Source organism: Tiliqua scincoides, chromosome 2 (assembly GCF_035046505.1).
Source record: "Tiliqua scincoides isolate rTilSci1 chromosome 2, rTilSci1.hap2, whole genome shotgun sequence".
NCBI lineage: Eukaryota > Metazoa > Chordata > Lepidosauria > Squamata > Scincidae > Tiliqua > Tiliqua scincoides.
Genome location: NC_089822.1, coordinates 200,802,897 through 200,816,863, shown reverse-complemented (window position 1 = coordinate 200,816,863; position 13,967 = coordinate 200,802,897). Strand labels below are relative to the sequence as shown.

At 43.4% G+C, this 13,967-nt stretch overlaps 1 protein-coding gene across 3 annotated transcripts in view; it reads left to right on the top strand.

Annotated features, from left to right (window-relative positions):
• UIMC1 (ubiquitin interaction motif containing 1) overlaps positions 1-13,550 on the top strand; it is an 81,636-nt gene extending 68,086 nt beyond the window's left edge. For 2 of the 3 annotated variants that reach the window (XM_066617334.1, XM_066617335.1), the window contains exons 10-14: positions 2,296-2,374; positions 6,890-7,016; positions 11,393-11,456; positions 12,753-12,795; positions 13,086-13,550. In XM_066617334.1, coding sequence (XP_066473431.1) covers positions 2,296-2,374; positions 6,890-7,016; positions 11,393-11,456; positions 12,753-12,795; positions 13,086-13,299 — 527 coding nt within the window. In that variant the 3' untranslated portion in view covers positions 13,300-13,550. Of the gene's footprint in view, positions 1-2,295; positions 2,383-6,889; positions 7,017-11,392; positions 11,457-12,752; positions 12,796-13,085 lie in introns of those variants that run through there. The other variant, XM_066617337.1, reaches the window with a different exon arrangement.
• The last annotated feature ends 417 nt before the right edge of the window (positions 13,551-13,967 follow it).

Here is a 13,967-nt window from a genome sequence, read left to right as displayed (position 1 = left end):
CAAGTGACTCAGGAATCAGCAGCAGGGCATGGGAGCCTTTTGTACACAGGTAATTGATTCACATCCAGGTTGATAGAAGTGAGAGCTGTCCTCCTTTTGATGACTGGTCAGGGCTTTTATAAATGTGTGAGGGTCTCTCTGCTCTTTTTCCTCCTGCTAATAGACATCCCAAAATCCTCTGCAAGCATAAACATCTGAGCACACAGGCTATTTACTGGCCACTGCAGCATATAAGTTGGGAAAATGCATCCATTAAAACTAGCAGATGAACCAGTCCATTATAGCAACCACCAAGAGAACAGGGACAAAGAAACTGTGGAGCCAAAATGTGTGCTTCAAGGCCCAGGCTGTGCTGGCAATGATAAGGCATCTTTCTATTCTCAACTCTGTGGGCACCCACTTTACAGCAGATGTTGAGCAAACAATAACAGTTTTATAGCGCCTATAACACTGATTCAGACCTTTCTCCTAATGAGAGTATTGAGCACAGGAAGATCTGATACCAGGCTGTAAAAGTGTTCTAATGCACTGTTCCCCTCCACTAGATTGCCCAAGAGTGCTTAAAGTAACATCTGTTTCTGAATTAGGAACTCCAGCACCCTGTTGGAAATGGCTGAGGATATCTGATATGTTCCCCAAGTAGCTTAGCTGGTGGCCTGTCAACAGGAATATGTTGAAAGGAATTCAACTGTATGATACAAACGCTTAAAAATTCTTTACAGATGTCTGGTGAGAAAAACTAAGGTGAATGGCTGGGCTTCCTGTCAAGCTTGAGTTCATTGTCCTCATCATATCAGCTCTTAAAAGAAAAAAGAGGAGAGTCATTGCCTGTACCTGGGGGTTGTGTATTTGTTTGTATTTCATATTTGCCTTCACTGCCATCTACTTCCATTGTGTTATTGTGTTTGGTGTTGAAATGCTTATCTAGTCCTCATGGCTACAAAGAGAATGTTCATATTGCGCAATAGGTCTGTTGAGGTATGGAACCTAAATGGAAACTGGTGTAGTGATTCCGTAGCTAGGGAGTAGACCTTCTGTTAAAAGGCAAAAAATAGATTAAAATCTGAAGAGAAACCATTTGTTACAAAACTTTCTTCCTCTCTCTCCTCCTCGCCTCATTCCTTTCCTTGGTTCTTTGACCTCTCCCCTACCTTCCTGCTACTAGCCAGGTCTTTGCTGAAAGATTTTGAAGTCTGCCAAAACCCAGGATTTCAGTCAGTATAAATCATGCCCCTTCAATAACTGCAGGAAAATCAGTTTGATTTATTCTGAACATAGAAACTAGATGGGGGGTGTGATTATGCACTGAATGAACAAAATCCTGCCCACAGTACATGTTTTGCCTCTTTGCACCCCTCCCCCAATTTGTTACAATTAGCCATATGTTATATCAGTGGTGGTCCTTGCTACTGTGCTGCCCCAGATAGAGTCTGGAAGTGCTGCTCCCCCTTCTAAGGCCTTGGGAGGGCCTTAAAACATCACTCCCAGTTTCTCCCCAAAAACTGGAAGTTACATTTTAAGGCTCTTAGAAGGCCTTCTGAGGGTCAGGAAGGCTGTGTGCGGGGTGCCAGTGGACGTGGGCAGCCCTTGGGGCAGCATGGCTGGGGTGACAACACCAGGAGCACGTGCACCCACTAACCTTCCTACGTACGCCTCTGGGTTGTATCCAGCACCACTGCGAATGTTTTCACATTCATGAAGATTCATGGAGATCATCCATCCAAGCGTGAATCTTGCATCTTCTGTGAATGAGAGATAGTTCTGAAAGAGACAGGACTTATGTAGTCCTAATTTGCTATGGGGAGTCATAGTAAGAAAACTGATTTGCTAATGGGGAGTCCTAATTTGCTATGGGGAGTCAAGTAAGAAAACTGAATCTTTATTTCAGGTGCCTCAGCAGATATTTAGCCTAAACTTCTTAGGCTGCCAGTTGAACTCATGTGAATGTTAAAATTAAGTAATAGATTAGTGCAAAAAAAAATTTTTAAATGTAAGATAGGCCAGCTGATGTTAGGTTTTTATCAAAGAGCACAGAAGTTGAGAAATGCTCTTCCTGGGTGGAAGCTTTACAGCTGCAGCTTTCACAGCCGGAAAAACTATGCCATTTTAAGCAAGCCCTCGTTTCACCTTTCCCACTATGATGTCCCCAAACAAACTGTTATTGTCTGGATAGGAGGGCTTTGAAAATGCTTTCCAAAACTCACATTGTATTGTTGGGACACTCAACAAACCTCCTAAGGTTCTTAAGAAGAGAGGTGGCGCTTGGCAAGCAACTGTTCTGTTCTTGTTTTGAAGTGATGACTCGACAACAAAGAGAAGCCAAGAATAAAGCTTCCTGTGGCAAAGAGAAGTCAGAATCTGTCGACATTGACAAGTAAGTAGGTACGCTGCCATCCTACAGCACCTCTTCTCTTAGTTTGATGGAAGGCTCTGTTTTGGGCCACTCAAAGATAGCTTTGACTGTATGATACCTTGGCGCTCTGGCACACTGTCTTACTCTAATTTAACCTTGTTTTACACCACTCATAACTTCACTCTGGTTTCTGAGGGGCCTCCTGTGAAAGGAAAGCCAACCAAGATATTTTCTTACTCTGCTTGTTTGTTTTTGCCTTTTGTTCTACTTTATTTTGACCAGCTCTGTATTATGTTTGGGAAGGCTTGGTCTTGTCCTGGTTTGTTTTAATTTTTTTAAATTTGATAGAAGCTACATGAAAGGGAAGGTTGGAGAGTTCTAGTTCTTTGTCCTCTCCAATGTCTCACCTTTCATTGCAGAGGTCAACACCTCAGCTGGGACAATACTGTTGCTCATAGAACTTACACCTAGAAAAACAAAGGAGCTGGCTTGGTTCTCAATCTGCATAGCAAAGGACCCTGAAATAGCCTCTTAGCTTACTAATCAAGCATCAATCCATTCCCCAGCACCCTTCCACTCCACTCCACTCACTCACTCCAAACTGCCTTCCAACCACCAGCCAACATTCAGTGCTTCAAATGAATGTGCACCAAAGTGCCGCCGAAGGACACTCCCAACACCAATCTTCAGGGTCCAGTAATTTGTGATTCATTATAGTGGGGATATACTAACAATACCTCTGAGCACATGAAAAGCGCCATTCTGTTTCTGCTGAGGAAGCGCAGCCTGTGTGCACTTCCTCCTCACTCAGCGTTAAGAAGGACTTATAAAACAGATAGGAATGTTCCTCCACAAGCCTGAGCACCTGCACAATAAAATTTAGTCCTAATTTTTCTCAACTCTCATCTAACAGCCCTTCACAATTAAAATATTGTTTTTCTTTGCTCTTACATCTCCACCTCTTTTGCCATAGGCAGGTTCTTCACTTTGGCACCTAACCAGGCCTACGGCTTTTTTTGTGCCATAGCACAGTCTAACAAAAAATTTTTCTGATCACCAAGTGTGAAAAGGCTAGGTAGCATACTCTTTCCCTCCTCTAAAGAAGTTCAGGTTTTTGTGCCAGCCCATACCTTCAAAGCAGCTTGCAACCCAGTCTTGAAGACAGTGGCTCTGCCAGGTGCAGCAGTGCCAAAACGGCTACTGCTGCATCCAGCAGCACTGCTGAGGCCACCAGAGGTCACCAGAGACTTTCGTCCTTCCCCCAGGGAAAGCTCTATGCCCCACAATGGAGCTTCTCAAGTCTGCGCTGGCTATTTTGCGAAAGAGACTCCATGAGAGACTCCGTGTCAGGCCTTCTGGCCCGAATCAGAGTTCAGGATTCGGCGGAGCAGAGCTCCGCTGGTCCCGCCCCAGTTCTTCCCCAGCTGCAGACTCCATGCAGGGTGTCACAGACATGCCTTATGGCATGTTTGTGACACCCAGCACCGGCCCAGTTTAGGATTGGGCCTTTTGTTCTTTGGAGTTCTAAATAACACTTCTTTATTCAGCCTTGTAAACACAACACAAAGAGAGTAAAATCTGAGGCTCCTTTGCTTTTTGGGGATGGCAATCTTTGCTGTTGCACAGTGCCCGATTCTCATACAGCAATACAGAGACATTGACATGATTCAATTGACAAGAAAAATCTTGCTCCTTGGTTAAGTTTGGTTTTGTATGAAGTCATTTTTATCTACTTGCTTTGCTTTTGTGCATGGTATGTACATTTGGAATGAAAGTGGAGGGGTAGTGGGGAAGATTTGCTTTGTCTGGCAGCATCAGGGTAAAAGAAACAGTAAGCATGAAACCTGCTCACACATCTTGAGAATAGCCTTGTGATTTGTTCTTCCAATGCTGGCCAAGGCAGCATGAGCAGGAGAGATAATTGCGCTGGCCAGTGCAGGGGAACCATGTGTGTTGTGGCACTAGGATCACATTAGGGCTTGATGTCAAGACCAAGTCTGCACGCAACAGTAAAATGCTCAGTTCTCCTGATAAAGAGAAGCGCCTCTTCCTCTCTTTCCCCAAGTTGTCTCTAAAGAAAAGGAGAGGTAACACAGACTCTTTCCCCCAGAATTCTAGTTCTGGTTTTTGCAACTTCTTTTCAGCAGCAGTGCTCACTTGCCAGAGAGGCCCTCCCCCAGTGAGGGAAGTGACCAGGTTTGTTGGAACCTGTGCATAGCACTGCTCTCAGTTTTTTTTTTTTTTCTCTTGGCCACAGTAGAATAGGATGATATGTTAGGACAGACACCTCTAAATAAAAATCTATATCTAAATATTAAAATCTAAAATATAATCTAGCATAAATTTTCACAGGTCATTGCTGATATTCTTTTGATTTAACCAGCAACTATAGAGTGAAAACACCTAGGTATCATTGCTGATGCTATTGGAGATTGTGTTTGCACTTCACCATTTTGTAAAGGTGCAAATATCTGAAAGTTAACATGGCACACACAAACACATCAGGCTGGCTCTCCAGTATTATTATCATGCACATTGTGATTGCTATGTGATACTGTGATTGTGATTGCTATGTTAGTTTGATGTGTGCTGTGTCTTACTTTTCCCTCGCTGCTACCTGTGTGCATTCTGTGCTGCACAAAAAAGGGATGATTCCACTGTTGTGTATGTTTTCTACTTGGTTCCTTGCATTGGAGGATGTTGTTTGTATAGCTGCCCAGATCTACACAATGATGGTACTTCAGTAGGGTGGAAATGCACAGTCTCATTTTGCTCTGACAGAAACAACTTCTGGAAGGGGTTACCCATGTCAGTCTGTAGCAGCAAAAGCAACTATAGCACCTTGGAGACTGGCAGTTCAATCTTGTGGATTGTGTAGATCTGTCTACTCAGAAGTAAGTCCCATTGAGTTTAATGGAAGCTACTCCAGATAAGTGTGTCTAGGATAGCAGCCTAACACAATGATTTCTGCCAAAGCTTTCATGGACTACAGTCTACTTCATTTGGATGCATGAAGATGCTATTAAGGTTTTCCCTTCATGAATTTGATGAAGTGGACTATAGTCCACAGAACCTTCAGTAGAAGTAAATTTGTTTCTCTTTATAGTTTTTATTACTTAAAAAAAATCTAAAAAGTGATCTATGAGAGAGTGACTGACAAGAAGAATTGCTTACAGTAGGTTTGGGGAAGCAAACTGTACCTGGAAAGCTTGGGCAACCTTTTTTGCTATGAGAGAGCTGACTGTGGTATCTGCTCCACTCGATGGAGCAGACAGAAAATCAAGTCTGAGTACAAAGGACTGCAAACCAGCACAAGGTTAACCTGTGGCAAGTCACCCTAGGCTGTAGACAAGCTCTAAGATCAAATGGCTGTGGAAAGAGTGTCATAGTTTTGAATGGCTCTGTCTGTTTCAGAAGGAAGCTGTGATAGAGCAGGTTGGCAGGAGCATTACCTGTGGTGATATCCGTAATGAATTAGACTTGTTCAGATGGAGATGGTTTTGTTTAATCTTTCTTGCTGCTGCCCCTCCTCCTCTTCCTCCCACCCACACAGCATTATAAGAAAGGATCTGACAGTAAAAATTCCTGCCATGGAAGTAATTTTGCTGTTATAAACATTGGGTAGCAACATCACTAATGGAATTAGGCTAATTATAGAGAGGACAGCTTCTGTTTAGACACATTATCTTGATAATCAGCAATGACTGGAAAGAAAATATGGAAAAATACTGCAGAATTTAGTGTGTAGGGGGCTCTTCAGACCCATTCTCTCTATGCCATGAAATACTGAAGCTTGCCCAGCTCTTCTAGCACCTACCCCACAGCTGAGTTCCTGTAGCCAATTCCATTTCTTTAACCCTGTTTCCTGTTGTCCTCTGTGCAACCTCGGCCTAGTACTGCTTAACCAGGGTGAAATTCTCATGTCGGCCTAGTACTGCTTAACCAGGGTGAAATTCTCATGTTGTATTAGGAAATTTTTGCACACAACTGAGCTGGTTTGTTAAAGTGGAACTAGAAGTGAGGGAAGCTGGCATTTCTGCCAAATTCTTTAGCACCTAATATATACACTCAGCACTCACTTCTCAATACTGCATACTATAAAATGGAGACAATGCTTTGAAAGACTTGATTTACTAGTAATGAGTTCATTCAGACCCAAGTAACATGCCTCTGATTTAACGCACTTGGTTTGGTTTTTTTGGGCAAAATGTAGCTCCCTTTTGCAAAAGCATAACACTTCATTTCAGCTGTGTTGACAGGGTGTTTTATATCTGAAGGGAAATCGACATTGTTTGAGATAGTTAGAGGAGCTGATTTCATTACCATCCCACTGCTACAGCAGCAGGACACAGAAAGGCAGTTGGGGGGAAACTGCTAATCACTCCATCCTTTTGATTGGCATCAGGCCAGCTTTATTGGTCATCCTGCTGTGCAAATCCAGCTCCATTGACATGCCTTTCCCATAGAATGGCTTGTGGAAGCAGAAGCAGTCAAGGCAGGGTGAATCCTAATGTGCTTCATCTCCTTTGCTGGCAGGTATGAGAAATGTTACATATGTAAGACTCTAGTGCCATGGAAGGAATATCAGAAGCATGTGGATGCCTGCCTTGGGAGTCGGACTGCTAATGGAACCCAGAGTGGCAGGAGGCTGCAGCATTCAAAGGTGAGGATAAATACTTTGATAAAGTATTTGTCTTAGACTAAACTTTCCTGCAGCTCTCTTCTTGTCACAGTGCATATTGTTTTCTAAAGGGATGATGTGATTGACTGATACACTAACTGCAAAATAAGCTTGGGCCTTAGACATACCTCCGTCTCCCTAAGAGCCACTCTTCTGTGAGTGCTTCTCACACAGTTGGGAACTGCATCTGAATACCTCAGCCATTTGGGCTAGACCAGTCATGTGGGTCATGTGCATTGATCTGGCACACTGGGAGCAGCACGAGGAGGCAAACTTCTGCTGGGAAAACATTCCAAAGACAGGGTGACATAGTCTAAAATGTTGTCTTGCTGGTTACACCTGCCTGATTTCAGAAGTCAGAGGCCCTTCCCTGTGTGCCACAATGGAATGCACAGGCAATGATGTGTGGAGAACAACAGTCCTTCAGGTATCCAAATCCTAAAACATATCCAGTTTGGAAGGTTAATCACCTGCCTTGAATTGTACTCAGAACTGGACTGGCAACCAGTGAAAATGTTCCAAAACTGGCAGAACTTCCTTCAAAGGCAACCCTATGTATAACACGTTGCAGTGACCAAGCCATTGATCATAGATAACTGTAGCCAGCTTGTCTTAGTCTAGGAGGGAACATAGCTGCTACATCAGCCTCAGCTGGTGAAAGGTACTCCAAGCCACTTGGCCTCTAATAACAAAGGTGGACCTAGGAGTACCCCCAGATTGTGATCCTGAACCTGGATGGGTGGGGAGGTGTAACCCAATCTAAAATAGGTTGGCTGCCCAATTGGATGATCCATCTACCAACAATATTTCTGACTTGACTGGACTCAGCTTCTGTTTATTGGCCCTCATCTAGTCCATGTACTGATTCCAGCCATCAATGCAGTGCTTCCATAGCTTCACTTGAGTTAGAGTGAACTAGACATAATGTTAATCACCTCTTTTTTTGCCACTGTGTGTTTTTGTTAAATATATATAGTTGCAGTGGGGACCCCAGTCTGGATCAGGACTGCAGCGGGAGCAAAATGTTTAAAGGCTGCTTTCCTACAATGCATTCTCCATCTGGGATGCTGTTTATATTAAGAAGTCATGACTACTAATTAAAAACCGCACACAGACAGGCAGGGCCAAACTATGCGATTAACATCACATCTAGTTATGTCCTCAGCCTGTCATCACTCCAGGTGACCAAATCTGGCAGTTTTATGTAGGTGTTAAACAACATAGGAGAGTAGATGGAACCCTGTGGGGCCCCATTGTGACCAAGCAGCTGTCCCCAAATATCACTTTCCAGAATAAAACCACCACAATGCAGTGCCTCCAACCCCTAATTTATACAACCTATCTGAAAGGAAACTCCCATGTATGATGAAACTGCAGTCTACTTTCAAGTGAAAAAATCTAGAAGAGAAGGGCACTTATGAAAGATTGCACTGCAGCCAAAAAACTGGTCTATGCTGCAAACAGCAGGTCTACATCTGCACCATGTGTGCTGCTTATAAGGAAGTACAAATCTGAATGTATATTACCTGCCAAATGGCAATATAATACTTGCAGTGCGATGGTCTGGCTGGCCCTTTCTATGTGTGTTGGTCACTGCAGTTCCTTCAGCCAATGCTGTATGGTCATTTAACTTCAGGCAAGTAAGTGTAGCACCAGCACCCTGCAGCACAGTTGCCTCCCACCTTCTGTGCACTGGCCTTGTTTGTAGTAAAGATCTGCATGCAGCCTCCGCATTGACTTGCTACTGATGGCGAGGTTGTAATCCACTGCAGCAGTGAATGTTAAAGCAATGTGATTTCTCAGCAGGAAGATGCAACATGATGTCTCAGTTTTGTCTAATCCCTTAAATCCATCACAGGCCCCAACCCCTCAGGGATTTGCATGCAAATGAAGAGATAGTCTGTTGATGAGTTTGGCTGGGACACAGCCAAGCGTTATGCAGTTTTCAGCACTGTGGGAGGCCTCTGTTCATGCCACTTGCTCTGCTTCCCAAATCTCTTTCTTCTGTGGACAGAACCTGTCTTGTACTAACATGGGTACAAGAGGTGATACATGCCCCTTTGGCACTCCAGTTCCATCAGTCCTGTTGCTGTTGAATGCTGCCATGGTTGCACTTGCTTTCTCCTGGGTATTGGCATTCTCACCCCAGCCACTATGAACTGCAAGCATGCTTCCCTGTCTTGAGTCTTACTAACCTTGCCTCTATTTCTGGGGAGCTAAAGTAATGCATGTCCCAAATCCAGAGTCCCTTGTAGTACATAAAAAGAATTTTTAAGGAGAACCATTACCTCCAGAGAATCTAAACCCTCCAAGTTGACAAGTTTACCTTAACACTGTATGATAACCACATTGTATGATAACACTGTATGATAACCACCTTAACACTGTATGATAACCACAGTTATTGCAACTGAACTGTATGGTTCAGTTGCAATAAACCAAAAAAATTTGGTTAATGGTGATGACATTTGGTTAGGCAAAGAAGCAAATGGAACAGATGCATAGCAGAACAAAATAAGAAGGCACTTTCTAGCCTACATTTGTTCCTGGACTGAAGCTAGCTGTTATGAGAATTGCATAGCTGCTACTGAAAGAACAAATCTGCATTATATCCTCTCCTTCAGAATATCTAGGAGCATGATGTAATGCCACTGTGTAGAGTTCCTTTGCCACCACTCCTTGCATTGACTGCCACTTGCAGGGTCATGGTGTGTTGGTGTGTGCTGGTATGTCATGTGTTTTGGGGTTTTAGACACTGCTGAAAGAGGAGAACAGAACAATGTGTAGGTTGCTTCTTCAGTAATAGCCGAAGTTTATAATGTCTAGTTCCAGATGTAATCTAAGAGTGCAGTTGTTTGTTTTCTGACATTCTGTCACTTGCGGGGTGAGTTTCTCTCATGTTAAAAATGCTTGCCATAGCCTACCATCCTGATGAGAAACCCTTTGAGGTACTTTCTGATCTCTGCCCTTTTTAATGCTCAGACTTCCTAATCCCTCCCTTCTTGGACTGGCAGTAGGATTTCTTTGCTTCTTTTTGTTTCTGTTGCCAGTTCTTCAAACTGGTTCCTTTAAGCTTTTTCCTTACCTCAGCCAAATACCTGTTGCTTCCCTCCCCACACACACACACCTTGTGCCTTTTGATTTGTATGTTCTTGCTGGCATGGATAGGCAGTGGGATGACAGAGATACATACAGAAACATTCATTAGCATAGTTAAAGGGTGTCATAGGAAGCCACTGGCTCCAAAGCAGATTGTGGTTTCTTTCAGCTACCCGATTATGTTTCCTTCCATTCCCTTGGGATTAGCAGTTCCTGGGTTTGGTGCAGCAATTTTGCATATAGTCTCACTGAGATTATGGAGTTCTACCTCCCCATGTAGTCTTCAGGCTACCTTGGAGCATAACCCTATCAAACTGCCTGCCTGCTTTTCAGCAAGATTGTTAAAATCCAGAAGATGCCACCTCTTTCCCAAAGATGTTTAAAGCTTGGAAAATATGGACAAATTATCAGTTCTCAGTTTTTCTTTAGTCATGGCCATAGTAGGCTCATGAACCTCATATGGTAGCTTACTTTGTGTTTAAGATAAGCACCTTCAACAGCACTTTCTTCTGAAAGAAGGCTGAAGTTATCTTTGGTCTCCAGAATGAAAAGCCAAAGCTATTTGGGAAAAAAGAAGGTATGAATATTTACTGTGTCTGTAGTTAGTCTTTGCTTTCTGGTCTTTACTTCCCACCTCCAGAAGGTGTTTTCCTGCTTTTCCAGGGTACTGTCCTTATGAACCAACAGGAGCTATAGGGATCTGTTTATTCAGATAAAGGAGAATATGACTTCTAGAGGAGTTTGTGCAGAACTCTGAGAATCACCGCCATCTTAAATGAACAAACATAAAGATCACATTTCCATCCCATTTAATTTTTACTGAAAAAGAAGAGGAGAAATTAAGAAGGTTCTGGGGTAGTGATACAGGAGTTGGACTTTGCTCAGCACAGCTGCAAGTTGCCCACTGTTTCTCTCTCTTCCTGCCAGCATACATCAAGTTTCTATGAAGACCCAAACCCTGTTTGCATTCTCTGACAAAGCATTTAAAGACACCATTCTGAATTCTTAGGCACGGGAAATGTGCAAGTTGGCAAATCGTGTAAAGCTTACAAAATATTTGGGGTTCCAAAGTAAGATAACTTTGAAACCAGTGGTTGATACCTCACCTTCTACTTGGGAAGCCTGCTTCTGCCCAGAAATTTTCCCTTTGGAACTTGATCCAATGTCTTTTTTTTCTGTCCAGGAGAAAATGTAAGAACATTACTTAGTAGCCCTGGTTTTGCAAGTTCTGATGAGAATGTTCTTTAACTTTGTCATAGGAGGAGGGAAGAAGTGAAGGCCGACTCCTGAGCATGTTGGAGGAATCGGAACACAAAGCTACAGGTAGGCAGGCAAGCAAGTACACAGGTAACTTTCATGCCCCATTGCCTATACAGAGGTGCTAGTTAGTTTCTCTCCTCTAGCAAAGAATTACCAGAATGTAACTACCCTCTCTAATTGCCTAGCATAGTTGCTCTGCTACTGCCTTTTATTCATTCATGGTACTGCTCTTTTCCCTAACATGTGCATGCCAGTGCAAAGAACCAGTGAACCACTGTAGATCTGTTCGTATCATTCTCAAGGAATTTTAATAATCACACAGCAATTACATGACTGAGCAGTTACATTCCTATAATTCTCTACTAGAGGAGAGCAACACTGTCAGTGCGGGGCGGGTGCCTGACCTCTGCCGCTTGGCGGTCACACGGACTGCCGAGCAGCGGAGAGGTAAGCAGAGGCATGGGGGGGAGGTGGGCAGAGGGTGGGGGGGGAGGTGGTCCGGGGAGACGGGAGTCAGGGAGAGGGTGAGGGGAGGCATGCCAGGGGGAGGGAGCGGGGAGGGAGGGAGGTGGGACCAGCAGAGCAATACTTCACCTCTGTGGCTTACAAAGCCTCTGTGTTGGGCTCACTGCCGGACACGGTGGCACTTGATTCACCACCAACCTTTTTGTTGGCAGTGAATTGAGTAACCCCATTGTGGAGCTACTGCATTTACCAGGGGGAAGGGGACAAAAGTCCCCTTCTCCCGAGGTGCTGCCCGCAGTTGCTCAAAGTGCACAGGATGCCACCGCATCCCCACTCTCTGTGCAGCTCAGGATTGGGCTGTAAGTCTTACTGTCCTCATATTGTAGCTGGGGAACTGAGGCTGAGAGGGATTGGCTTTCCCAGGTCCACCCAATGAGTTCATGACAGCGGTGGGATTTGAACCAGAGGAGTTCTGATTTGCAGCTCTGTCTCCTAGCCATTATGCTGTACCATCTCCCTGCAATGGCTTTGTGTCCTGTAAGTCTGGTTTGTGATAAGAAAGCAAAAGACTGTCTACTTCTTCCTTATATAGTACATATACAATTAAAATAATTAAACTTTTCCTAACCAGTGATTCTAAGGGTTATAAAGTCTAAAACTTATATATTTTTGAGGCCATGTACATCATCTCATGCTATATGCCTCCTTCCAAGCTTGTAGTTCTAGGGAAAGGCATATTTTGGACCTCCTCATTGTTTGGTTTTGCAAAATTTACCAGAGATTGTAGTTTTTTTGCTTATCCATTAAAATAATGGCTTTGCCTTGTCTCAAGACAGAGACAAGCCCTGACCATTGCTGCTTGATTTAAGATCCTATGATGTGTTCTCATTTCAGATGCAGACATGGCTGCTGTGTTATCCAGAGAAGAAGGCTCAAGGTTAGCTAGTTTTACTTGTGCCACAGGTTCTCTTGGCTGTTGTACCCTTATAATAATTCAAACAATAAGCCACAAATAGTGCAGAGGCATTAACTTAATGAAACCGCTTGCATGAACAAAAAGTTTTTCCTCTACAACTAAAACCTTAACAGTGAGGGAACCAAGCAGGCCTTAAATGAAAAGATAACCTAGACTTTGCCAGACTGTGGTTCATAGACCCATGATGCAACATGCAGACTTGTTTAAAGGTGGTTGTTTGATTGGCCATTTTTCTACTTTCTTTCCACCAGGTACAGCTCAGCAGATGCCGATAAAGAGGTTGGGTGCAATCAGGATGTGTGGTGTCCCTTTCCCAAAGCCGCTTGCAGTGACTCTCCCATTAAATCTTTCACCTCCATTTCGGAAGCCAAAGACTGCCTAGTGGACTTTAAAAAACAGTTGGTCATTGGCTCAGGTAGTCGACAACAAACCAAAGCCAGCCTCAAGAGCAGGAAAAAATTCTGAGGTTTGCACAGTGGAGAAGGGACCTCAAAATGGAACAGGAAGCAAAGCTTTCTATTCCACTTACTTGCTTGGCAGCAAGAACACAGCCTCCCAATTAATTTCAGCTATCCCACTTCTGAAAATTTTGTATGAACTGTACAGGGATTTGTCAGGTATTGAACTGTCTGTGGACTTTGTAGGTGCCTATACAACTTTGCTTTTCAATTACAAAATAAAATAAAATATATTTATTATGTTTTTATAAACTCCAATTTTGTGCTGTTTGGGTGTTTTTTAATTGTGAGTTTAAAAGGTTGTGGGTCCATAGACAAGAGCCCAATCATCAATGTTGTCCATCTCCCCAGAATGTGAAAACTTGGGGCACAATCCAGCCAACATTGAGCATTTTCAAATCCTGTAATACAAAAGCAAGAGATTTAAGTATTAAGTATTGAAAGGTTTTTAGCTTTGAGCAGAGTTTTCAGGTGCTTTGCACTACTTTTACACTAATTGGGTAAGAGGCACTTTTTCAAGTGGGTGCTCCTTTTTTTTTAGCAGGGGGAGAATAACTGGCCCGCCTCACCCCAGCAGTGTCTTTTCTAGTGGCTGCCTGCTGGTGTATTTGTGCATCTTTTTAGATTGTGAGCCCTTTGGGGACAGGGAGCCATTAGTTATTTGATTTTTCTCTG